Raw genomic sequence first — 26319 nt, 5'->3', positions numbered from 1 at the left:
TGTAAATTGTTGTGTAAATTCCAATGGTGAAATTACATTTTTGTTCAGTTCTGATAGTTCAGAGGTCAGATCATGCAAATGAAGTTTTCACTGATTATTTATTTGTGTCTTATGGTACCCAACAACATGGAGCTGTGGCGCCAAACTGGACAACAGCCTGTCGAAGGAGAGATCCTCCAGAGGCGATGGAAGTGGGTTGGCCATACCCTTCGCAAACCTGTAACAAACACCACAAGACAGGCCCTCTTCTGGAATCCACAAGGAAGAAGGAAGAGGGGAAGGCCAAGAAACAGCTGGCGTCGCGACCTAGATGCGGATGTGAAGAGGTCTGGCTATACATGGGGACAACTGGAAAAGATGGCCCAGGATCGAAATGACTGGAGAGCGCTTGTTCGTGGCCTATGCCCAAAGTTGGGCGGTAGGCGTAAGTAAAGTAAGTAAGTATGGTACCCAACAGTTGATTAACATTATTTAGCCGATATAACACAATGTTTTGGTAACTTTCCATATTTTCAAGGTGGCTCCAATGTGCAACCCCCCCGAGTCGTTTTGTTTGCGTATAAGCGCGCGCACGCGCACACACACACACACACACACACACACACACACACACACACACACACACACACACACACACACACACACACACACACACACACACACAGAGAGAGAGAGAGAGAGAGAGAGAGAGAGAGAGAGAGAGAGAGAGAGAGAGAGAGAGGGAGAGAGAGAAATCAATTATACTGCTTTGATGGCTCTCCAGTTGCTAGTGTGATCATCAGTTCTGCTGTCTCTTTTGATGCCCGTTTTATGACAACATTTCAAAGATCAACATACACCCTCAAGTTGATGTAACGCTTCCGTGAATAGTATCCCATTTTGAAACTCAACCACTCAAACCTTCATGCTAAGCAACATTACATTGTGCAATGATTTGCCATTTTCTCAGCAATAACACCAGCTCCATACAGTAATCTAGCATGGGCAGCAATGACATAGGCCTAGTGCACAACAATGTAGGTCAATGCACAAGGAGAACATCGTATGGTGCACTGCATAGTATTACATAACCATGCTATTACCAACCATTAATCAAATTCACCGCTATATACACACACGACACCAAATTTGATTGCAGGAGCTAAGCCCCGGTGAGTGAATGCCTTATTTTCCCTGATTTTATGATTGCAATGACAGTGGCAAGTGGAAGGCAAGCAGGTACCCTGGCGATTAATATTGTATAATGTTCCACGCTGTCTTGGGACACACCGCAGGCCAGAACCTCTACTTTGGTCTCAAATTGTTTTCTGTTACAGTAAGAAGCTCCATAATTCAGAGAGTCTCGGAGCTCGTTTGGAAGAGATTCACAGACTCTGTATCTGCCAGGAGGTATATTGTATTGGGCCCATGGAGACACTGAGATCTTGGCTGGAAATGCGTGTCAACTCAGGGGCTGAGTCACTGGGCAGGGTGCTGCAATAGCAAGGTGGTGCTCCACTCACAGGAGGAGGAAAGCTGCTCTGGAGACATTTTAGAAATATGTGTCCAGAGCAGCACAACACAGTGAAACGGTAGATGGTAGGTTTATTTTTCTGTTGTTTTCCCCCCTCTAGCTGGCTTGTATTAGCTCAGCACCTCCCGTCTGCACAGCTAATGGGCCCTTACACAACAGCGGAGTTGAAGAGGGAATATTACTGGCAGTGTGGTTAGGCAGGTGTGTGTGTGTGTGTGTGTGTGTGTGTGTGTGTGTGTGTGTGTGTGTGTGTGTGTGTGTGTGTGTGTGTGTGTGTGTGTGTGTGTGTGTGTGTGTGTGTGTGTGGCTGTGTGTGATGGTGTGTGTGTGTGTCTGTGTGTGTGTGTGTGTGCACTTGCACTTGCACTTGCATGCAGAAATGTGGCAGTAAGGTGTACGGTGGTAGTTGTGGTTGCGGTGGAGTTGCTCAGTGGTGAGCTGTCAATTGTCATGCACGAAAGGACACAAATGGAGCAATAATTACGAGAATAGGGACCCACCGACAGGTTGTTGTCTAGATTGTCTAGGTTGAGGACACTGTCCCTGACCACACAGGGTGTATGCCACAACCTCCAAGTCCAAGTCCAAGTCCATAAAAAAACGGACTTGAGTCCGGACTCGAGTACTACAGCCCTGCATGCAGACAGGGCCGGAACCAGACATTTTCAAATACCGAGATCAAATACTGTGTGTTGTACTGCATACTCTAGCCTACATTTAGAATGCTTCAAACACTTCAGTCAAACTGACTTTTGTTTTCATTAATCACTGCCTTGAGGATAAATCGGGGTGGCGTATACAGACTGAATTCATCATTGTTGATCATATATCAATTTTCATCAGAGATAAATTTCACATTACTGAGAAAAATACTGAGGACATGACCTCTGTGTCCTCAATGGTAGTTACGGCTATGCGTACATACAGCTTTGGGATGTGGATGCTGTCATGTCAATTGAAGAACACAGACACATTTATGATGTTAGTGTCACCCTGACGTCCTCATGGACACAGGCCATGAACCGGCTGGAGTGCCTGTCTATGTGTCTGTGCATGCGTATGTGTTGAGCAGTGCCTAATGCCATAGCAACACAGCGTGCAAGTAGAGAGGTGATTAGATTTGTCCATTATGGTAGACCACTGTTAGAAATATCCAGCACCAAACACAAGAGGCATTTCAAAGTCTCATTTTGCTCTTCAGGTCACAACAGAACCACCTCTTATTTAACCCGTTAACGCAGAGCCTATGTTATAACCATACTGTCACCAAAATTGTAATGGCTATGTCTTAATCTGTTATATAAGGCCCTCTGTACTGTCATAGCAATGTTGTTATGATGTAGTTGAGAATTTTCAGCAAATAGTGAATAGGCCCGCCGACGACTCTTTCTGCAGTAAGAGGCTACACACACAAATGTGGTGTAACTGCCACGAGAAAAAAGCAATGTAATGGAATTGTAATGCCTTTTTGAAGCATCTTCCTATTTTGTTTTAGCAACATATTTTAGCATGGGCGCAAGAACGATTATTAATGTTCAACCAATGTGTTATGAATCACCAAAAGTTCATATAGATTAGTGAATTACTAAGACAAAGTAGAGCTAGTTACAACAGTACTGAATGAATGGATGACAATTAATATAGGCCTACACGTTTTTCGCAATATACTTTTGCTTTGCTTTTAATTCAGTTGCTTTTATTTGGTGGCTGACATGAGCACAAAATTGTGTTATAAGCACTCTGTGTATATATATATATATATATATATATGTATGTATATATATATATATATTTATTTATTTATTTATAGGCCTACTGTAGATTTAAGAACTCTGGTAATTAACAATTCAAGCCTACAATGGTTTGGTGATATTCAGGGTGATCTCATCTCTGTGACCCATTGGCAAGCAAATTGAGGGACTTGGCAAGCGTTATTGTTCTGCGAGTTGCTTTTTAACATTTTCTCACTGAAACACAACAAACACATTTCATGGCTTAAATAATACACTAGGTGGGAGTTGGGGGCTTCCAAAGCCTACTTCTGTCTCCACACCAAGGTGCAGTCAGACCCACTGTGCCAGAGGTGTGCTCAGCCAGATAGGCCTACATAATGTCCAACTGTAGTTCCTCTTTAAATCATTTTTTTCCTTTTTAAGTAACAGTGTATATGATTAATTCAGTAGTATTATAATAACTTAACTTTACACATTATAAAGTATGTAACAGCACCTTTTGCATGAAACAAGTGAATAAATATGGTATCAACGAAGTAAAATATGAGTGGGCTGGCTATCACTATATGCCTTTTTGCTGGTTAACGTGGCTGAATCAAGTTAATTGTTGGGGATTGCAGAGAACACAGTGCATTGAGAATCCTATAACTATTACATCTCTTTTATTGTATTATTGACATGGCTGAAGTCACATGAAGGAAGTTTGGGTTTGTGTGACACTATGTGCTGAGGACTATTCAGAATTTATAATATAACTACACTGACAAGATAACTCTGCTAAGGCAAGATCCAATACATGCTATTTCTACTCTCTGGCTGATTCTCCACAACTGCAATGGACAGTAAGTTTTATGTTTGATAGTTAATATTAGGAAGACTACATAGGCCTACAGTTTACACAAATAAGCACAGGAAATTTACCAGAGGGAGCATTTCAGCCTCAGAGACCACATATGAGACCTGCCTTCTGTGTCATTGTATTTGTTTTGGGTGCTTGTCACAGACGGTTTCCCCACTTTCTTATGTCAGACCTCACATACACTGAAGTCTGACATACAAACTGATGAGAAGAAATTGTATCATCATTATGTTTCTCAAAACAGCTAGTTTCTCGTCTGTTTATACTGTCTGCTTCAGGAGGTCACATTTCAGGTCTTTAAAAGTACTTCAGGTAAACAACAGCAGTTCCCACGGTTGTATGCAGCACAGACAGACCTTTTACATCTCCTCTTCTGTTTACGTAGCCTCTTAGTGCAGAAGGGGTCTCCAGGGTCACTTATTCACAATTTGCTGAAAATACTGAACTACATCACAACAACATTACTATGGCATTACAGAGAGCCTTAAGTAACAGATTAAGCATAGACATAGCCATTACAATTTTGGTGACAATAAGGTTATAACATAGGCTCTGCAATAAGGGGTGAAGACATCTTAGAACCTCCACTACATTCAGAGGAGCAACCGTGTACCCTAGTATCCTGGAATCTTCCACTATAAGAGGCTGGATTGAAAAGAAACGATTGTTAATTTATGTTTTGTGTGCACAGCTGTCCCCAGAAGCACACATCCAGAGAATGTTTGTCCAGCCATTTGAAGGGCAGCATCTGGCTGTGACCTGCGGTTGGCAGAGAGAGCATTTTTTTCTCTTCTCCCACAAAGGGAAATCCTATTTAGAGTTCAGGTCCCTTGAGAGCTGAAGAGGAGAACAAAAGCGCGCCGCAATCACTTCAGAAGATGCATTAAGCGGCTGTGAAGATGGCTCCATCAGATATCAGTGGCAGGTCAAAGGTCGCCTTCAGCTTGGGTCTCAGGAGGTTCACTGGCAAAACACATGTTTGTCCAGACAGGAAAATGTTGATGACACTTTCAGGTGTGTGAATCTTTTTTGTTGCATGTGCATTTCAGTTCACATTATCATGCTTTGTTGGTCATTATGATTGAATTATAGCATGTAGCAGGCTTCACTCAGAGTTTTTTTTATTAATTTTGAGGATGCTGGCCCAAATAAAATGCTTCAAATCAAACAGAAAAGGGCGCACCTTGCATCAGCCTGTTTTTTTGTGCACAGATGTGCATTGGCGTGTGCCTTCCTCATACACACAGAGGAAGGCACATGCCGAAACAAAAAATAAACACCCCAAAAAAAACTGTTTAATGCAACGTGCGCCCCTTTCTGTTTGATTTGGTGGTGTCTATGGGCATCGTCCTTCATGACCTGTTAGGCCACAGTACATGGACTGGAAATGAAGACAAGTTATGGTTCTGAAACAAAAAGGTGTTAAGGTCGCTGCTGGAACATACAGCAGGAGAGGTTGACTGGACTGTAATGAGTCTCCACTTGCGAGGCAGACATGAGGGAATCTTCAATGCAACTGTCTTTATTGTAGCTACATCTTGTCGGCCAAGGCGAGTGTTCATATTCTATAGAGACCTGAGCATGCACCTGCATCTGAGTGGCTGCCATGTTGTCATAGGCCAAGTCTCAGCGGTTTTAGGGAATTACCATACACAAATATCAGACCTTCTGCTGTCCTTGTCATATTTCAAAGAAGACCAGTTCCATTTAAATACATTCAACATGTTTGAGTCAATGTGTTAAATGTGTGCAGCACTTCCAAAGATGTAACTGTGGAGTTGAATAAATGAGGTGCATAACAGGTGCTGTGAGGAAAAATCTTTTGATAAACTGACTAAATTTAAGCCAAATACAGCACCACCAATCAAGCCCTGAGCGTGCTTCGCGCTGTATAATCCCATGTTTCCGCAATAATTATTGTTTATGGTTTTCTATTTCAGTGACGAAGACCAGTCAGGCATCCTTGGCAGTCAACAATTTGAATGTCAAACCATGCAGCAGCTGATATAAGCCAGTGACATAGCTAAAAGGCTACACAACTCACAATACATGCAAGAGCACAGATGCAACACTTCCTCTTCTAAAGTGCGCCTGTGGTTTTTTACATTTTGCAGCTGCTCTCTTAAGTAATCAGGAATGCATGGAAATAGGTGTTAAAGTGAAGTGACAAAGCTCTGAATTATCTGTGTCCAAAAATAAACAAGCTGTTTGTAGTTCTTTTTGAGCTCTTTATGATAAACATATACGCCTACTAAAATTACAAATGGCCTACAAATACAAACATGTGCACTTTGGCTGCTACACCAAATAGCCAAGTAATGATGGAGCACATCCACAACCCTCACTCTGGGGTTATCTAGCCCTGAAATGGCACACAAAGTAGCCTGATTATCATCGACTTTCAAATCTAGAGACTTGGTCTGTTTCCCAAATGGCATGGTTGACCTGCCTCCTGGTTGACTGGTGTCCGACAAAGTGGGTGGAGTTCCCGTTTTTTCGGTATATCAGAAACGATTAATACATTGCTCTTGGCCTGACTAGAAGCAAAGGTGAAAGTGTTGCGTCACCATAGGACGTGGCCTGGCTACTCACAAAGTGGGTGTGCTTCAAACGGCCTCATGGTAAGCCATCCCTCTTCTGGCCATCAGAGTACCAAATATTGGAGTCATGAGAGCCATGTTTGGCACCACAGCGCGGAGCCCCGGATTGGAAGCTGGTTTACTATTCTCCCTTATACTAACTACACAGAGAGACATAAAAATAGGTAATTATGGAAATTGATCAATCACAATTACGAGAATGAATAAACCATGCATCATTATGCAGTAATACTGTCTTGTGCACATGACAAGCAAGTCAAAGTAGTCACAGGACCTTTTAGCCTTGCTTATATTTAAAGTAATTGAGATTTTTACACCTATCGCCTTTTTTTGACATCAATTGAGAGACTACCTTAGGCTTCTGCCTGTGACTGAGACATGGCCTCTCTTGCTCTGTGGTATGACAGTTCTTTGTTGTAAATTAAGGCTGGCATTCCTCAAAGGTTTATGGATCTATCTCTTTCATACCAGCTCTCTCCACCTCTTCATGTCTCTTCTACCTCCACAACCTCAAAAACTGACAGAGTATTCAAATGCCTTATATTATAAGGCTTATAAGCAAAGTGCAAGTGCATATGTGTAACAATATTGTCTGTTTCGACTCAATACATCCAAAATAATGTGTGCTTGACCGCTTGGGGGCTTCAATTCATCTTGCAGGCGGTTGCGTCTTGATTCTCCTGTTCTTGGATAGATTCCTTCCTGGCGACCACAACACAAGCATGAATATTAGTTGGTTCATTTGGAGCTAAAACAAATCAAATGAGCGTCTTCGACAGACAAAATTAAACTAGAAAAAAAGTGACGATAAAACACACACACACACACACACACACACACACACACACACACACACACACACACACACACACACACACACACACACACACACACACACACACACACACACACACACACACACACACACACAAAGCTTCTATAAAGGAACAGAACATATGTACCTATATGGCAGGGAATATCCCTCACTCCAGACAGCTCTGAGCAGTGAGCACTGATGCAGTGTGTTTATTTTTAGATTCTTTCATCTCTTCGGCAGGTTAGCAAGGTTTTCAGCAGCTGTTCTGTCCGAGGCATTCAGTCAACTCCCTTGCAAGTATGCTGTTTGCATAAGTAACATAAAATTGACATCAAATAGCCTAAGATATTACCTAAGAAATGTGTACAGTAGCACAGTATACAGGCTAGTGACAGGATGTCTTGCCAGTAGGCCTACTGGTGGAATCCACGTCCTATATGATGATCATTGGCTATAGACTTTGCACAACAACATAGAAAATGTATAGCCTACCAAACAACAGATGTTGCAGAACCTATTCCAATATCTTCCATGTAACAGTTAATGCTAGAAAACGAACATTAGGCTATAGGCCATAGGCTACCCACACACTATTGCTGCTGATTTTTGTGAGGCAGGTTTCCCTCACTCATATATGGCCCAGTAGTGATATTGTGGTCTATGTTCAGCCAGTAGGCCTACAAAGCAAACTTTTAAGATTTCACTTGGGAAAAAATATAGGCCTAGGCCTACCTAATGAAGAGGAAATGTGACTGATGAAGGGCAACAGAGCATCTTCCACCACAGCCCTTTTCTTCCTACGAAAAAATCTGTGCTTCCAATCTCAGTCTAACAACTTGGTCTTGCTCTCCCCCTGGTGGTAGGCCTAGTATAATTTCACAGACGAGATTCATTTATTTACACCTTGAAAACTAATGGAGTTGAGACAAAGATATTTGACCCCACACCGTACGTTAACTTGTCACGGTGATTTTGTCTGTCCAAAAAGAATTACAAATTTAAAATGAACAAAACACATCTCTGGTCTAAAGCAGTGACGTCAGCTTCCGTTTCCGTTGTCTCCTAGTAACCGCTGTAAATACCTCAAAGTGTAAACAGACTAGCACATGGACTGCCGTGGTGTCGCCAAACTCTAACATAAGTGTTATGCCTTTAACCATCTACATATCATGTATCTCAAGATTCCTTTGTTTTCCCAGCTTTACTAGTTTGAACGCTGACACACCGACCAACCGGGCACATATCCACTAGCGTATCAAATCTCAAGGTACCCTGCAAATCATCCATGTGTCAAAGCTAGCATAATACTTTACAAGGTTCTTGCTAGTCCATTCAGCATCCGCTCGTGTCTACTTTAAAACAAGACAGGGCGGGACAAAGTTACTTTTTGATTATGATCAGAATGTGCTTGTTGTAATAACCGTCTTGTTATTGCCTTGAAAAAGAATTCCGAAATGCAGTCTTTTCCTTTGGGTATGTTGATCATGAGTGAACGTGGGTTAATCCATGTTATTCCATTGTCCCTTATCCATGTAGATGTCAAATGAAGATGACCTCTTCCGAACGCTTAGTCGCAAGAAGAGTCCAAGGACTTCAAGGAGAACAACCTTCCAGGTAATTGTTAGTGTTAATCGAAAATGAGGCCGTAAACATTTTGCACTCCTGTCCAGAAAATATGCTGGTACTTTAACTTGTAATATGAGCACAACATCCTATCCCTCGTAAAATCAGAATTAACGCTAATCTTCAGCTCTCTGTCTGATTTCTTAGAGGTGTCTTGCACCAGGTACTATGCTTATGCATTGTTATAATTCTATGATGCAACATTCCGAAAGCTCGAACCTCCCTTATTTTCTATTTTGATACTTAAGTTACTAACTGTGTATCAAAACAGTAATGGGCTACTGAATGAACCCCATCTGTTTTTCTTCCTTGAGATATGAATCAATGACGTTTCAGTGAATAGCACATGCCAAGGTGGTGCAACCACAGCCAATGACAGTATGGGTTATTTCTTTATTTCTGTTTGTATTTAGTGGAGTATATAAGAAGCATATTCAGTGCATTACATTAAATAATGGGCATTAGCTGTTCTACTGACGTCTGGGCCTGAAAAAACGTCATTGACCCATACACTCACCGGCCACTATATTAGGAACACCTGTTACAACTGTTCATTGAGGCACATTTCTGATCAGCCATGTCACATGGTGGCAACTCAATGCATTTGTGCATGTAGACATGGTCGAGATGATCTGATGCAGTTCAAACTGAGCATCATAATGGGGAAGAAAGGTTATTTAAATGAAGGAAAGGAGGTCACTTGCGCTCTAGTTTTCTTGGTGCTCACAGTCTGGGACTGTATTCAGTTTGGAGTAAGCTGGTCCACTTCAAAGGCCAAGTACGTGAGCATGACTAACATTTTGACGCAGTGCGTCTTCATCAGAGTAATTCAATGACTTTGAATATGCATGGCTGTTGGTGCCGAAAGGGCTTGATTTGAGTATTTTAGAAAATACTGATCTACTAAGATATTCACACACAACCATCTCTAGGGTTTACAAAGAATGGTACGAAAAAGGAAAAAAATGTTGCGAGCAGCGATTCTGTGGGCAAAAATGCCTTGTTGATGGCAGAGGTTAGAAGAGAATGGCCAGACTGGTTTACACAAAGGCAACATTAAGTCAAATAACCACTCATTACAACCGAGGTATGCATAAGAGAATCCCTGATTACACAGCACATCAGATCTTGAGGCAAATGGGCAACAGCAGCAGAAAACCACATTTGGTGCCACTCCTGTCAGCTAAGAACAGGAAAATGAGGCAACAATTTGGACAGGCTCACCATAAACAACACTAGAAGATCGGAAAAATTGTGCCTGACTGATGAGTCTTGATATCTACTGCAAAGCTCAGATGGAATGGTCAGAATTTGGCGTCAACAACATGAAAACGTGGGTCAACCCTGCCTTACATCAACATTTCAGGCTGGAGATAAGGATATTTTCTTAGCACAATTTGGGCCAATTTGTACCAATATATCTTTGTTGGAATGCCACAGCCTACCCGAGTATTGTTGCAGGCAGTTCAGGCAGTTCTTAAGGGAAAAGGGGGTTCAACCCAGCATTACCAGCATTAGAGAGGTGTTCCTAATGAAGTGGCCAGTGAGTGTATATTAAACTATGGTATCTAATCCAACAATGATATCCAAAGCCTATCCAAAGACAAGAGTGACACATTAAACAAAATATGTAATAGCTTCTCTCTGCCACATACAGTACCTGTTTCTCAATACGGTGCTTTTTGAATTTGCCACCAACTTTTACATACTGTATATTACCATTGTTTTTCTAACAGGATGAATTGGAAGAAGCTGTCTCTGCAAGAGCAAAGAGAAACGACACGGAAAGCCATACTTATTCAGATGACTTTGAAGAGGATGGTATGATGTTTGATCTTGGCCCTTGGTTTACGGCCTTCAAATCATGTTTTAATTAATTAATACCCGGTTCTGAGACTATTTGCTTTTTCTCACAGATATACTCACAGAAATACTCAACCGGCGAAAGAAAAAGTTGGACACATTTCGAAAAGGGAAGAAGCAAGGCAAGGTTCAGGATTTTCAGCTGTCAGATGAAGAGGAAAATGCCAAGCCTAAGAGGGTATCATTCTTAAAATCTCAAAAGACACGGCCTCCTATAGAGGGGTGTAATGCTCAAAAGAATGAAACTGATAAGCCGGAATCTGTGAACAGCATCCACAGTGCACAGAGTGAATCCTCACAACCAATAAGCACATCTGGCCATTCCACTCTGACATCAAAATTTGAAGACAGCCCATCTGACTCACCACAGCTCTGGCAAGCTCTGGCAGACACTTCTCTGTCCAGGAGGGGCCGGTCAGAAGGCTCCGTGGAGACAAAGGATTCACCCCAGTCGAAGCAATTGCATACAACACAAACCCCAGAAGACATTTTGTCCCAGAATGATAGAGCCGTTTCATCAGCACTAACTTCATCCAACTCTGAAAGCAGACAGAGGAGCTCGCTGTCACCCCAGTTATCTGAAGAAGGGCAGAGGCTGCCCTCGCCAGAGGATAGTAAACGTGACCACATAATCACCTCACAGCAAAAGACTCCACCCCTTCCACACCCAAGAGAGCGAGGTGTGACAGAGAGCTCCACAGCAGGTCAGTACATGTGCACCATCGGAATATTTATTTCAGTGAAATAGAGCAGATCAGTGGTTCTTAACCTTTTTTTTCTTAAAACACCCCTTTACCTGTGCCAAGACAAGCTGCGCAACCGCAACCCATACTTCTACACGTGTATACTGTATAGGCAATAAAAAATGATTGAAGTGATTTATTACGATGAGACATTAATCAATATGTTGATGACTTTAAATGGGGACCAAAGCATGCTTTTAGCCTAATTATAATGTTTCCAAGCAAAATGTTTAGGGATGCACCAATACCACTTTTTTGAAAACCGATACAAGTACAAGTACATTAATGTTAGTACTTGCCGATATCAATACCTTTTACCAACAAAATACAATGAAAATAAATGCATGGCCTTGTTTTTTTCCACCTGTGATATTTTTATTGTCCATTTCCATGTAGATTTAAATGTTAGTAAATGTATGAGGTGGCACTTTTTTCCAAGCTGCTTTCAAGTCCACAGAATGTGACAAGATTTAGCATTTTTTTGTGTAATAGCAGTGTCGTTCCTGGTATCGGCAAGTGTTTGACGAGTATGACTACGAGTATAATGAGCAGTATCGGGTGCCGATACCGATACCAGTATCGGTGCATCCCTAAAAATGTTGGTCACAACCTCAACACAAACAAATTTCTGCGCACCCTCTGGAATCTCTTGCGCATCACCCCTAGGGGTGCCCACCCCGCATCCCAGGTTAAGAACCACTGGGGTAGATGATGCCTTTTAACTTATTCATTTGTACCTTGGCTAAGGAGGTTATGCTTTCGGTCACGTTGGTTTGTCTGTCTTTTTATCTGTCTGTGTCTGCTTGTCTGTTTGTTTGTCTGCCTTCGATTTTCTAACTCCACAAAAGAAGACAGAAAGACTTGGGGAAAAAATAGGGTGTGACGTCAAATGTTCTATCAAACAACTTCCATGGCAGAGTTCTCTCTCTGAGTGCATTTCTAGTTATGTTTTTGACAAATTTTTTATTTATATTTTTTTAACAAAGTAGTGCAGTTCCAATACCTCCTGACTGTCAGTTGCAGTCACAAGTTTCCTGTTTAATGAATTTCTGAAAGTATTATATTCTTCATTGTTTTTGACAGTTGTGTAGACTTTTTTTGCACATGATGACTTACACAATGAAATCTTATTGACATGTTTTAGAGAGAACAAGCATGATAATGGACTGATCCATTTATATAACCAAAAACAATTTAGTTGCACAATGTGCTAAATATATGCTTGCTGTGTTTACTGTAGGCTGCCTAAATCTATATGCAAAGTACGTACGTAGAACTATCAGAATGCAAATAATGAAACCAATGGCTAATGAAGCGGAAAATGCAGAATAACAATTTTTCCCTCATAGTGTCTATCAGTGGAGATGGGCCTCCGAAGCCCAGGCCACGCCAAAGGATGCTCAGGGCAGGCAGTCCAGTTGAAGAGAAGCCAGCAGCAGAGCCCCCTGTGGAGTCTTCTCTCTCCTCATCCGTACCTGTTCCACAGTCTGCGATGAAGAGGACTGAAACGTCGTCTTCCTCTTCAGGGAACAGAAGCTCATTGAGCCACAGTACTCAGGTCATTAATCCTTGTTCTAATACTGATGCTCTACATATCTTCATTAGACAGCGCTCTCTCTCTCTCAATGGATGAAAAACTGATTCATTTTAGTGCATGGCACATTAAAAGTTAGCTCTGTAGTATACCTTAATGTTCAAATCACAGATAATGTTTGCTACTTGTTACACGTTTTCCCAGGTTATGAAAGGAGACTCTTCAGGATCTGTGAAGCATAGCAGGAGCTCCTCAGCAATTGGTGATGGAATGTCCTTACAGAAATCTACAGAAGACTCTCTATGCAATAGTGAGATATTGTCCTTGATGAATGTTTTTTTAGGTTTGACAAATACATGCCTAATTGTATAAGGTGTATTTTATAACGTATTTGCATACTTTGTTCACGTGAAGAAAAGACAAATTAGAATGTCAAATATGTGTGTTTTGTGTGCTTTCTTACACTGGTTTGTTTTACCCAGATGATTTGGTTGAGCCAGACAACTACAGAACAGGAGCATGCTCTGCAGAAAATGGAGTAAGTATAATATTAATCTGCTAACACACTGTGGCTACTCAACAACAATATGTACTGTAGCATTAACTAGTAATGTAATCCCAATTAATTATACAGTATAGCCATACTGAACTCTACACAGTTGTAAGGTTCACTTTTTGCTTCAGCTGATGTGAAATGGTGTTTTTTTTTGCCATTTATTGCCAAGATAATTGGACCGTGCCTAGTTAGCTGCTAACAATATCTGACTGATGGTTAGATAGATCAATACAGGTCAGATGCCCAAATGCTATTCAATTCATTCTTCTTTTAGACAGCGAGGCTATATCTTGGGTCTATAGTCTTTGGGTTTTGACGAAATAGAATGAGTGTTATAAGAATTCATCAGTATTGTATAACTTCATGTAGGAGTCTGAAGATCGTCCAGATGGTGCTACAAGCAGACAAAGCAGTGCCCTGGGGAAAACGGTCGTAATCAGGTAAATGTTCCTCAAATGGCACTTTTCTTTCAGTTGACCATATAGTGTTTACTGCTCATCATTACTATGCATTCAGTTATCTTGGCTTGTTTGTAGATTCTCAGAAAATACAGACTTGAATCTGACCTGAAATCACTGCATACGTCATTTTGTATCCATCTGATTAACCATGAGGATTGATGGCTGTCATCATCATCATAGCAAATCATCGTTGTGTGTTATTTGAATTTATTTATCTCTCCGAATGCAGGCCTGCCAGTGCTCAGGCGACAGGTTCTAGGAGGTGTGGCAGAATGAGCTCTTTGAAAGCCACTTCTAAGTACCTTGGTTCTCTGAAGATTCTGGATCAGCCATCGCCAGGGAATGAGTCCCAGCCAGAAGCTGCTGACTCTCTCAGGGCGGCCATTTACCAGGTAATAATAAGCGAAGTGAAGTGAAAAGTGAAAGCTAACTGGGAAACTCCAACTCCCATTGTCATTGTGACACAACGCTCCACAGCACACAAATGAACACTGCACACTGCACACAACGAAATTGCATTTATGCCTCACCCTTGCAAGGGGGCAGTCCCCAATGGCGTCAAACCGGCAACCTTTGGGCTACAAGTCTAACGCCCTAACTGCTTACCATGACTGCCCTAATAAGACTGCAATAAGGACTGGTTAGGCCAGCTCTTTCTATTCTGCTACACATTCTGGGTTCCTTCCATTGTCCAACTGTAACTCCCGTCCTCCTTTGTGCTAGTGACCTCGTCATGACGTCGCAAGACATCATTGATGACAGAAGTTTAATTCAATATTTTGCAAAAGCGCAAGACAAAGGTAGTTTTCTCATTAGCAATCGGGATGTGCAAATGGGGCAAAGTCCCCCGAAAGTTGTATTGGCTAGGCTGACATCGGAGAAATTGAATTGTTTTCTCCACTAAGGCGGGACATCAGCGAAGCGCAACATACTGTAATGAATGTCGCCAACCCTTTTCTCTGAAAGGACAAATAAAACATCTATCTATCTGAAAGTAGAACTAATGTATTTTCAGAATAATACTGCAAGTGCATTCTTTAACTATCCTTGTCAAATTGTAGTACTATCTATTGTAAACTACCTTTATGCTGAATTGTGCCTTTTTTTTAATCAATAGGAATGGCTTCAGAAGAAACGAGAGAAATTGAGCGTAGAGTTGCAAGCCAAAAGGCACGAGGAGAAGCTAAAGGAGGAAAAAACAAAAGAGGTACGAGATTGCATGTATCTATCAGCACCATCCGGTAGACAGGTTGCAGTTTGGTGCGTCTTTGAAGTAACAAGGAGTGTAAATATAGCACACTGCACACAAAATATGGGCCCAAACCCCCCAGCCTAACTCTCTTGTGTTTATAGGAGGAGCTCACCAAAAGAGAGGTTGCTAAGGCCTCTTACGAGGCATGGAAGGAAAAAAAGAAGGAAACAATCAAACTGAAGATCAAAGAAAAACAAGAGGCCACACGGAAGCAGGAAAGAGAAATGAGTGAAAAAGAAGAAAAGAAAGAATCCGCAAAGAAGGTGAACTCCATATTTGGTATTTGTGCCAAAGACGTGAATATCCAACATACAAATGTTTGGTTCTTGCTTGATTGACTTCAATGTAGTCCATTTTCCCCCCACTGATATGATATATGATATTAAGATTCCTGACTTAACATTGTTATTTCGTAGGCTTTCGAAAAATGGAAACAAGAGCAAGATGAGATCTTAAAAGATAAGGTTAGAAAGAAAATGCAGACTGAAAATCAATTGAAGCAGAAAAAGGAAGAGGAAAAGGAATACAGAAAGAAAGATGCAACCTCTGCATTCTCAAAATGGTAAGAACTACAGTATCATCTGAAAATTCCACATAAACACGATGTTCACCAGGGTTGTCAAAGAAGCTCTGTTTAATAGGATAGTACATATTATTTATAGACTGTAACCTTGTACACTACGACGAACCCTAGCAGCAGAAATATGGCCGGCATGTTGGTGTAGCGTTGCTCTATAGGGCAGTGGTTCTTAAATGGAAGTCTTGGGACCCATAATTTTTCATGGACATTATGTTTTGACCCTTTTTTTTTGTCTCGCCATCAGAATCTTCAAGTAATTATCAAAGATATATGCATACATTTGAAAATATGTATCAGCATTACATGTAATGTATTGTTGTATTGTATGTATGTGGACATGCAACATGTCTAACATGTTTCACTCTCTTCAGTCATTTATTCAATACCACATCTAGTTTCACTAGACACCACTTTTGGGTCCTGACCCACCAGTTAAGAGACACTGCTATAGGGGATATTTGTGGCCAGCGCTGACCTCCAATCGCAACACACTCTGTGCAGCGAGTCATTGGGGTGGGCTCTGTATGGTGACAACATGGCTGTGATGGCCTGTTATGTGCAATAGGTGGTTTGGACATAAACCGATGGTTTGACCCACAACCTTCAGCTATGCCTACGGTGCGACCCCAAACTATACAGTGCATAAAACGTTAGTCTGGCTTGCCAGGTGAGCTTTTTTTACGATTAGTGGAGTATGAATAAATATCTTTATGACAAAACCACCCAGCGTATCATTGAGCCTATCATTGTACTGTCTTATGTAGATAGTTACAGTATATAGGTTAGCTACTGGATATCACGAGGAAGGATAAAGCCCACTGATGTTTACCAGCAGTATTTAGGGTGAATGATTACAGCATTTTTTCCTGCATTAAAACTTAGGAATGAGACCAAAAGGGATGTCATTCAAGAAAAAAGAAAAACAGAAAGAGAAAAGGAGAAAATAAAGCAAGAGGAAGAACAGTATGAGAAGGAGGAGCGGGACCAGATGGCTCTGGAGATGTATGAGAAATGGATGGTATGTGTATTGATTTTCCTTTTACTCCTTTGTGCCCTTAACAATCCCGCTGCTAAACTGTCATTTGTAACACAATTTGATTTGTCGGTCACTGTCTGCTCCTAGAGAAGAAAAGAGTTTCAACAAAAAAGAGAGAAGAATGAAAAAAGGATACAAGCCATTCTTCAGTATGAGCCTCGTCCTGCCTGGAGCCCCCCAAACAAAACGGTGCCTTCCGGCAGATGACCCTCCTGAGGTACGGCTGAGTGTGCAGTTAGCCCAATGCGTCAGACACCTACTTGTTTACAGTAGCATGTCCTGCGCACACAATCCTCGTTGCTCACTAGAGAGTCAATTAAGGTACTATGAACTTGTGTTGTGTGTGAAAAATCTTGATCATGGCATAGTTAGTGATTCCAAATAATGTCCTTATTAAGCAATGTGTGCAATGCACTAGGCTAATGTTCATTGTCCATTAAGGCCCACCATTAAGCATGCATATTGTGATTTTCTCTCTTGGCAGCTGAAAAGCCTTATTAATTATTAATGTATTTTTTTAAACCTTGCTTTTTTATAGACACAACAAATAAAGCTGAAGGACTTTGTGAATGTTCAAAAGGCCAATTACCATCGTTTTATTTGATGTTCTACACCCAGATATACAATATTCAGTGAGCCACTACATTTTACAATGGATAGAAAATCACTCATACAAAAGGGTGGATCATGAATGACATTAATGGACAAGTGCACTATTTTGAACATTTATACCATTTTATGAATTGTCTGAACTCAGCAGTTAAGTACAGTGGTACCCACCAATTGTTGATGTTTGCTGTCTCTGTTATTTGGCTAATTTGGATTTGATCTCAACTGGCTTTTTAATAGTCATATATGGGCATGTCCAAATCTTAAAACCACCCTAGACATTTATTATCACAAAAAAGCATTTCACTAAGTGGTTAAATGTGTTAACTGGCATTCTCTAACAAGATTGAAAGTGAAATATGGCTTCTGTCACTTTTTTATGAATGAAAGAAAACAAAATGTATTTACAAAATGCCAAATAAAACACGACACAAGCCATGTTTAACTGCAGAACTTGTTATGGAATACCAATTAACACTACTAAACACTGGGTGAGTGGCACATTCTTGAAAACAAATATTTAGACTGGTTTTAAATGGACATGCCCATACACGGCCATTCTAAAGCTGAAAGCCAAAATCCAAATTAGCCAAATAGTAGAGACAACAGCAAACATCTAAAATTTGGTGAGTACCACTCTACTTTATTGCAGACAATTCAGAAAAGGGGTTGAATGTTCAAAATAGTGCACTTGTCCTTTAACACTTCACACCCCACGACTGTTAGTCCAAACCCTTTGCTCACCCACAAGCTTTCAAATGAATGCTGTCAACAAGAGGCGTCTGAGTCCCATGGCCCTGTGTTGAGGCAATGCCACAAGGGGGTAGTACAGGAACATCATTTTAATGAGGAGCCAGCAACTCAGCGGTTGCAGCTCACTGCTCAGTGGCAGCAATCCCACACCTGTCATTAAAATGTGTGCTTGTGCGTTCCATTAAACACCTTTACTTTGTTAGTTTGGTATTGATGTCTCGTACAAGTCAAACACGCTGACCTTTTTTCCCAGCAGAGGAATTTAGAGGTAATTGCTCTCCGGGCGACTGTCCTTGTCTTCTTAATAAATGCTCCAGTGCTGACCCTGTGGGAACAACAGCCCGTCTGACTAGCAATCAATGCTTCTCTTCCTCAGTCATCTTCAATGTCTTTTAGAGTACGTCAAAAACATGTTAAATGTTACAAAACTGCAGGGAAGAGTAGAAATGTGTTATTGCCACTAATTTGCTGTCATTTCTCCTCTACTGAGCATTTACTGACTGTACCATGCTCAGCCATGATCAGCACCAATTAGATTTTGTTTAGGCTACCGTGGCTTTTCATGTGAAAACCGTACAGACTGCCACATATTGCCAAATCAGCCTCATCGGTGTTGGCAGAGAATCATTCCTTGTGAACTTCAAAATGGTTATAGGAACTCTAAGGATCATATCAGGCTGTTATTTAGCCTAATGATTGAGCTGTGATTGATCCAAACTAGCCCACTTCAGCACTATACATGTATTAATAGCTGCAGTCCATGGACCATAGCCTGCTGCTTTGGAACCATTATTGTCCTTAGAAAGTGGACATGGTCATAATTTAAGAGGATACATCACAGGACTTTCATGCAACTAAAACATCTGCAACAGAAGGTCGTATTGAAAAAGGAGTATTATACATTCTACTTCAATGGCAACGGCACATTTTTCAGCATCATGACCAAAAACTGTGCAGATTCAGAATTGTATGGAAATGGTGTTAAAAAGTATCAAAACACAATACAGTACACATCACACAATAAAACAGCAACTCTTCCACTTAAAATGGTCTTGTTTACAGTCACATCATAACATACAGGCTATAGGATATTGACTTACTATGTTTGACTGTAGACAAAGACAAGTAGATATGGAAACAAATCAGTGGTGTAGTCTATGTAGAACGCAGGTATACGGAGTATACCTACTTCAAAATATCAGGGATTTCAGTATACCCACTTAAAATTGATTGATCCATTACCTAGAATAGCACAAATATACAGTATACCCAAAAATGCTCAAATATACCCACCATAAAAAGTAGACTACACCACTGGAAGCAATGAATTGAAAATTGGCGGTCTATGTTTACGCATCCTCTCTTGTGCCACAGTGTGCACAAAACCCAGCTATATCAATGTCTAGCGTAGGCCTACAGGACATAGAACAACACTTATACCGGGAAGACACGCGCTAACCATTACCACTATTTGATGAAAACATTTACACCAGATGACCAAAACTTTTAATAACTTTTAATAACTGGGCAATATTCCGCATGCAAAATGTGCTTTTTCCCCAACTTGGATTGATGCCCTTATATTTTTTTTATTCATAAACCTCTTTTCAAACATTTGTTACGTGTGTATGCAGACACGCCACTTTGTCTGGTCTTCCTGGGGCACGAACAATGTCTGAGCCTGCACCATCAGTTATGCACTTGCACACCGCAGCAAATGCGCTGCGATAGTTTCGGTTCATCCAGCCATACAGAATGGGGTTGGCGAAAGTAGAGCACATGGCCGTTATGTGAAAGACAGTGTATAGGAGTTTGAAGTCTCTCATGGAGCCGATACTGCTGTTGAAGTCCACGGCCAGTTGGAACGAATGAAAAGGTAGCCAGCTGAGCGCAAACACCACAACCACAGCCACCAGCATTTTCGTAGTTTTCTTGCGTCGTCTGTGACGGTCGTTTCGGCCACCAGCCCCTGGACTAACATGTCTACGCAATTTATTCCAAATCCGAGCGTATGCGTAGGTGATTATTGAAAGTGGAAGGCCGTATTGTAGTAAAAAGGTGACAACGCTATAGACTGTTGCATCAACGCCGCTACCTGCCCAATCTTCCGTGCACACCTGTATAGACTGCTCAGGAGTCAGATCAAAGGATGTATACTCCCGAAAGATGGCAAGTGGACTAGCTAGCACTGCACTGGCGACCCAGGTTAAAACTATTACTACTGTGCACATGTCCCGTGACATCTTTGTCTCCATGTGGTACACAATGCTGCGATAACGATCCATCGCGATTACATTCATTGTTATGGTAGAGACATGCACAGCCAGACCTTGCGCATAAGGTAAGACAAAACACATTGCCCAACCAAACTTCCACTCACCGAAAAGCGTGTACATTAATGTGAATGGTAGGCACAACGTGTTCACTAATAGGTCTGCCACAGCCAGATTTACAATAAAAAAGTTGGTCACTGTATGCAAGTTTTTGAACTTATAAACTACATATAGTACCAGAGAGTTACCCGTCAACCCAAAGAGAATTATGGCACTGTAGGCAAATATTAACACCACTTGAACTTCAATGAGTTTGGTACTGTCTTCTAGAATAAAGTGGTCATCCTGATGAGTTGTAGAAACCATCGTGGTGTTTGTATCCACATCGGAAAAGACTTCTTGGGAGGCATTTCCTATGCCGTTCGCATCCATCCCCGGAATGGATGGTAATGCCTATCAAAGAAGGGCATTATCTCAAAACGTTGTCATGCTTCTCCGGGCGTCCCAGCCTGCAAGTAACCAACTGTTTGAATATTGGTAGAGAAGAAAGTAATTATCTATTGACAGCAGAAAGGGTTACATCTTCCACATCTTTTTTTTTATTTTTTTAAATTGAGTTGACTTTATATTTAAATGAAATAGCGTGCAGATGAAAACAAATATAGCCTACTTACTTTTCTCAGGATAGAACCGCATCCCACAGACTTTGCCTTTATGATTTAAGCATGGTAGGCTGTTTTGCATTTGGACTTGCTTTTTAACTAGCAAACGCGGTGTTGTGAAGCGCTTTCTTTGGCCTGACCTGTCTCCATCTCGGACTTGTGCGCGTCTCCGAATACGTGTGCGCAAATCACTGCGCCGTAGGAGGACGAGCGACTGTGATGACCTGCCAGCAAGAGAGGTGGTCTACCTTTGTCGCACCCCCCAACAGTCTCTCTCTCTCTCTCTCTCTCTCTCTCTCTCTCTCTCTCTCTCTCTCTCTCTCTCTCTCTCTCTCTCTCTCTCTCTCTCTCTCTCTCTCTCCCCCAACCTCTCTCTAGCCTAATTCAAAGTTATCCATAAAATTGTCCCTTTGTAAACTTGAGACAGGAATCAAACCATTTGACAAATCCATACTGCTAGAAAAAAAACACTATAAACCTGTAATGTACATTTTTGTATTTCTGCAATGCTTCCTCACAAATTATGTTAAAATTCACAGCACTGAGAGATGTAATCAGAAGGGCTGTAAGAAACAGGGACACAAAAGGAAATGTCCAGCTTATGTATGAAGTCTAATAATCATTGTGCCTTGACCTAATTGTATTCCCATTAAGGCAGAGATCACATGATGTCTCACAATTAAATTAAGTTTATCTTGTGTAAAACAGCCGCATGTCAGATTGTGAAACCCACCTGGCCAGCTGCCCAGGGCTCTAAATTAACACTGGACAGCCAGCCAAATGCTGCTGAAAATTCACTTTGGCTGGTAGAAAAGGAAGCATACTTCATACTACAGTCCTAATTGGCGAGTGATGAAAAAAGTTAATTTATAGCCTTCTGCATCTGCCCCTATTGACTTGTGTTTTTCTCGTCTTGTCACCTTTGCCATGAAGTATTTTGCCGTGCTGATAGATCAGTCTGCTTCACATGCCCAAATCCCTTCATCCTGTTTGCTGTATGCACGCTGCCTGCCTGGGTGACGTCCTTGTCATGAAGTGAAGGTCAGTCTACTATACTGTATCTTTGCTTCCTTCAGCTCTCCTGTCCTGGAGGGTTCCTTTTTGGATTCAAACCCTCTTGTAGCAAAGCAGTGAGTTTTCAGACATATTTCCAGGATCTACTCATGACAACTTTAAATTGGTATATTTAGAATATACTAAAAGCAATACAAAGAAAGAAAAAGAAAAAATAAGAAATACATTATAACATCAGATTTCAGGAGAAGCGCTTTTCTGTCCAGAGTATCCTATGATTCATCTTAAGAGTACACAGGCAGCAAAACAGGGAATGTGACAGCGATTGCAACTGGGGTGTTGTTGGCCTATCAATAAGTCCTCTCTTTAGAAACATCAACTTCGGAACCAGCTGCTGTCTATTTCAAGCAAGAGCTGCCGCAGTCTGTCAGACCTCAGCAAATGACAAACATTTAACCGTCTATAGCCAAGTATTGATTATTCTCGTTCCCTCGTGTTTAATTAACGTATTTCTGATGATTAGTTCTACACTGCTAACTTGGCTTTGAAAATATTAGACCATCCATCCCACACCCTATTCTCTGAATGCTTCCCCTCCCCTCAGGTAACAGGACTCAGGTAACAAGCTACCTTACAAATAGAGGTTTAACAGCCTTTGTGCCTAGAAGCATTAAACTGTTAAGTCAATTAAGTTCAGATATTGTAGGTTAACTTAACTATAATACATGTATATAGTATTTTTTTTTTTTAAATGTAGGCCTATTTTATTTCATTGCCAGTATTTTATTTTAACCTACGCTGGCTACTTGTTAAGATTTGTCTTTGTGCACTGTTGTGTCTATACATCCGAGTGCTTGTTCTATGGCTCCTTTGGGCAAAACAAATTCCCTTCATTTCATTCATTCATTTGTTCATTCAGTCAAAGCCCCTGTATATTGTCAAAATCAGTCACTGTATGATCATAAAACAAATCTGGCAGTTATGAAATGCTCTGGCATTAATAAACCTGATGATGGAACTTCTCTGTAACTGTCAGTGAAATTAGCTACATATAATTTATTACTCTTGTTTTCCATGTACTTTGAAATCTATTAGCATGCTAATTTGTTTTGAACGGTGCATGTAATGACATCATGCTTTATTCATAATGCCACTGTGGGTCTGTGTTTATTCAAATACAGCAGGGAATAATGTAAAATAATTGAATCCTTGAAAACACAGAGAAGCCACAATGGATTTTCCATTCAAGAAGAGGTGAATTGTATTTATTTATATATTTATTTGCTTGCTGCTTGGCTTTTTCTTCTCCTATAAACATGAGCTTACACCGTATATCAAAAAGCAAATGACAGACAACCAGTCTTTTAACCTTGTGGTCATTATCTTATTACTTTATTTACATTGCATTTCTGCATTAATAGATTGTGCACAATGCACTACTTTAAAAATATATTTTTATATTAATGAAAGAGCTGCTGATTAGTTATTGCTGCTTTAAGTTATATGCTGACATCTGACAGTGATCTTGAATGCTCATGCCACTTAATCTTGTAATCCCATCCCTGCCTATCTAGGATTCCTGATTATGCTTCATGTCTTTAAATGTTTGCCTCTTGCCAGGCAGTGAGTTATTAATACCCTTGCCTCTGGAGGGTCTACTAAGGACATTTTCACACAGCAGACCTTTAAGTGAGCCACACTGAGATGTCACCAAAGGTCTCAGTACGGTTCACTTTCGAAGGGTCTGGGTGCGGTTTGTACCGTTCACACAGGTCTAGCTTAAAAATGCCATAAGAGTGTGTGTCATTGAGTGTCCATCACTGGTTGTGGGTGCCCTCTGCTCTGACTGCTACACCAGCGAGCCTGGTTCTTTGGTGTAACGGTCAGAGCCCCAGTATGGTACCCCAGAAGGTCCGCCCTTGTTAACATAATAAAAATTATGCAAAAATATGTGTCAATATACTGTATGTATGTCATCACATGGATAAAGGTAAATACTATGCAGTACAAACAAAATACTGTCGCACAACTAACATCTAAAAGCAGTAGCAGATCATTTTTCCTTCTCTCTCTCTCTGTCTCTCTCTCTCTCTCTGTCTCTCTCTCTCTGTGTCTGTCTGGCTATCTCTCTCTCTCTCTCTCTCTCTCTCTCTCTCTCTCTCTCTCTCTCTCTCTCTCTCTCTCTCTCTCTCTCTCTCTCTCTCTCTCTCTCTCTCTCTCTCGCTCTCTCTCACCCACCTTATTAGTATTCCAGAACATAACTGGACACACAAGCTCTCATCTTCAGCTCTGATGAGATGCACTCTGTCTGACTCAATGCTACTCCCATTCATCACAATTACCTTCCATTACAGTCAGAGAGCTCCAAGCACACACTTTTAATAGAGTCACAAGAACAAATGGCAGCTTTTCTCCATTATGATAATCTATCATAGAGGTTGATCATACGAGCTATAAGAAAGAAAACATTTTCAAAGATAATCAGGCCAAACAATAACTTTTTGTTTTCTTGTAGAGAATTTTTCAAATTGCTTGATAATGACAAATGTATAACCACAGCCCTCCAAGGTTGCACCTTTTTTTAATAATAATAAAAAGATTTCCCAATCCAATTGTCATTTTCATATCATTTCTTTCTATGTAGCCCAGGAATGAGCAATCAGTTTAATCTGGAATAACCATTACAGTGTTTTAGTAGATTAGAAGTGTGGTTGAAGCAAGCTTTTCTTATCACATCATAATTATATCTACAGGTAAGTATTACATCTCAGATTAGTAAGAGACTTGCATATAATGACAATAAGTATGGAAATGCTTTTATTTTCTCGCATGTATGTTCTTTACTTGAAATGCCATTTAAGCTGCAGTGTATAGTGAATTGGTGTATTGAAATACTGAGCCAGAGACTCATCATGTAGGCCTATCTATATTTCCTTATTAGCTTATATAAGTTATATGGTTTTGTTCTGGTAATTTTCTGCTTTTTGAATAAAGGGTGGTGAAACATATAGCAGTTACTGCTATTATATGCATATGATGTAATGTATGGGTAAAAAGGCAATACCGTTTCCACCTGTCTGTGAACCTGTAGTAGTCAGCAGATACACAGCTCCGAAGTCTGATTTGTTGCCGCAGTATGCTGTTTATGTGATGGAGTGGCTACTTTTCAGCACTCCTTTGTATTTATTGCAGCTCTGTAATCAAAAGTGTCATTGATTCAGTTCAGTGTCAGAGTAGCAGATTCCTCAAGGCCCTTCAATTTTAATAGAACACCAGCCTAGTCAGTTAGATTTACTCCTCTCTGCTGCCCCATCCGAATGAAGGACCAAATAAATCCAAATACAACACTCCTTATTGTCCCGTTGCACATGGTGGTTCACCAGAGCTTTTATATCAATAGCAGATTAATAGGACAGCAATCAGACTTATATTGGGTATATGTCTAGGACAATTAATGTCAAGGGCTCAAACACAACATTTAACCCGTTAAAACACAGTGTTATAAATTTGCTTTGACCAAAATGGAAATGGCCAAGTCATAATGCATTACTAAAGGCCCTGTGTTATATAGTGCAGTACTATGGTAGTTAACTTTTCAATGACTATTACAGTGTTCCACTGATGGAACAGCGTGCATTATTGGGCTACTGTTATACAGAGTATATTAATATTCATATAGTGAGTGGAGTGAAGAGAAGTGAAGGCAATGGAATGGCATGGCACTTTTCCCATTTATTTTCATTACAGCTACTCAGCCCATCCAATTTCCAGGCAAGCAAGGCCCTATTATTAGATTCAGTGAAAATGATTACCCTCTGATCGAACCAAGGAACCTTCT

The 26319-nt window shown here is 40.8% G+C and overlaps 2 protein-coding genes and 1 long non-coding RNA gene across 3 annotated transcripts; 1 reads left to right on the top strand and 2 right to left on the bottom strand.

The window, feature by feature from the left end:
- Positions 1-6880: 6880 nt before the first annotated feature.
- Positions 6881-8539, bottom strand: LOC134465019 (uncharacterized). Its single transcript, XR_010038100.1, has 3 exons — positions 8255-8539; positions 7668-7824; positions 6881-7407 (listed from the first exon to the last, which is right to left on the bottom strand). It is a non-coding gene; the product is annotated as an uncharacterized LOC134465019 (long non-coding RNA).
- A 73-nt stretch (positions 8540-8612) lies between these two features.
- Positions 8613-17749, top strand: map9 (microtubule-associated protein 9). Its single transcript, XM_063218385.1, has 14 exons — positions 8613-8789; positions 9059-9136; positions 10882-10966; positions 11062-11712; positions 13101-13309; positions 13490-13595; positions 13768-13823; positions 14211-14281; positions 14532-14694; positions 15420-15509; positions 15656-15817; positions 15971-16116; positions 17017-17152; positions 17258-17749. Exons 2-14 carry the CDS (start codon positions 9059-9061, stop codon positions 17375-17377), a joined length of 2073 nt encoding a protein of 690 aa, XP_063074455.1. The 5' UTR covers positions 8613-8789; the 3' UTR covers positions 17378-17749.
- A 2390-nt stretch (positions 17750-20139) lies between these two features.
- On the bottom strand, positions 20140-21171 carry npy2r (neuropeptide Y receptor Y2). Its single transcript, XM_063219850.1, has one exon. The coding sequence runs from the start codon at positions 21169-21171 to the stop codon at positions 20140-20142; it is 1032 nt and encodes a 343-aa protein (XP_063075920.1).
- Positions 21172-26319: the final 5148 nt, after the last annotated feature.

This window comes from Engraulis encrasicolus, chromosome 16 (genome assembly GCF_034702125.1).
Source record: "Engraulis encrasicolus isolate BLACKSEA-1 chromosome 16, IST_EnEncr_1.0, whole genome shotgun sequence".
Lineage (NCBI taxonomy): Eukaryota > Metazoa > Chordata > Actinopteri > Clupeiformes > Engraulidae > Engraulis > Engraulis encrasicolus.
Note: the sequence above shows the minus strand (reverse complement) of the source record. Positions and strands in the feature narration are given on the sequence as shown.

What these genes read in the sequence shown, in the direction of transcription:
- map9 (XM_063218385.1), top strand. Translation starts at nt 9,059, where the DNA reads ATGTCAAATGAAGATGACCTCTTCCGAACGCTTAGTCGCAAGAAGAGT. An exon ending in CAAGGAGAACAACCTTCCAG is followed by an intron (nt 9,137 to 10,881) that starts GTAATTGTTAGT and finishes TTTTTCTAACAG; the next exon opens with GATGAATTGGAAGAAGCTGT. An exon ending in CATTGAGCCACAGTACTCAG is followed by an intron (nt 13,310 to 13,489) that starts GTCATTAATCCT and finishes ACGTTTTCCCAG; the next exon opens with GTTATGAAAGGAGACTCTTC.
- npy2r (XM_063219850.1), bottom strand. Translation starts at nt 21,171, where the DNA reads ATGGTTTCTACAACTCATCAGGATGACCACTTTATTCTAGAAGACAGT.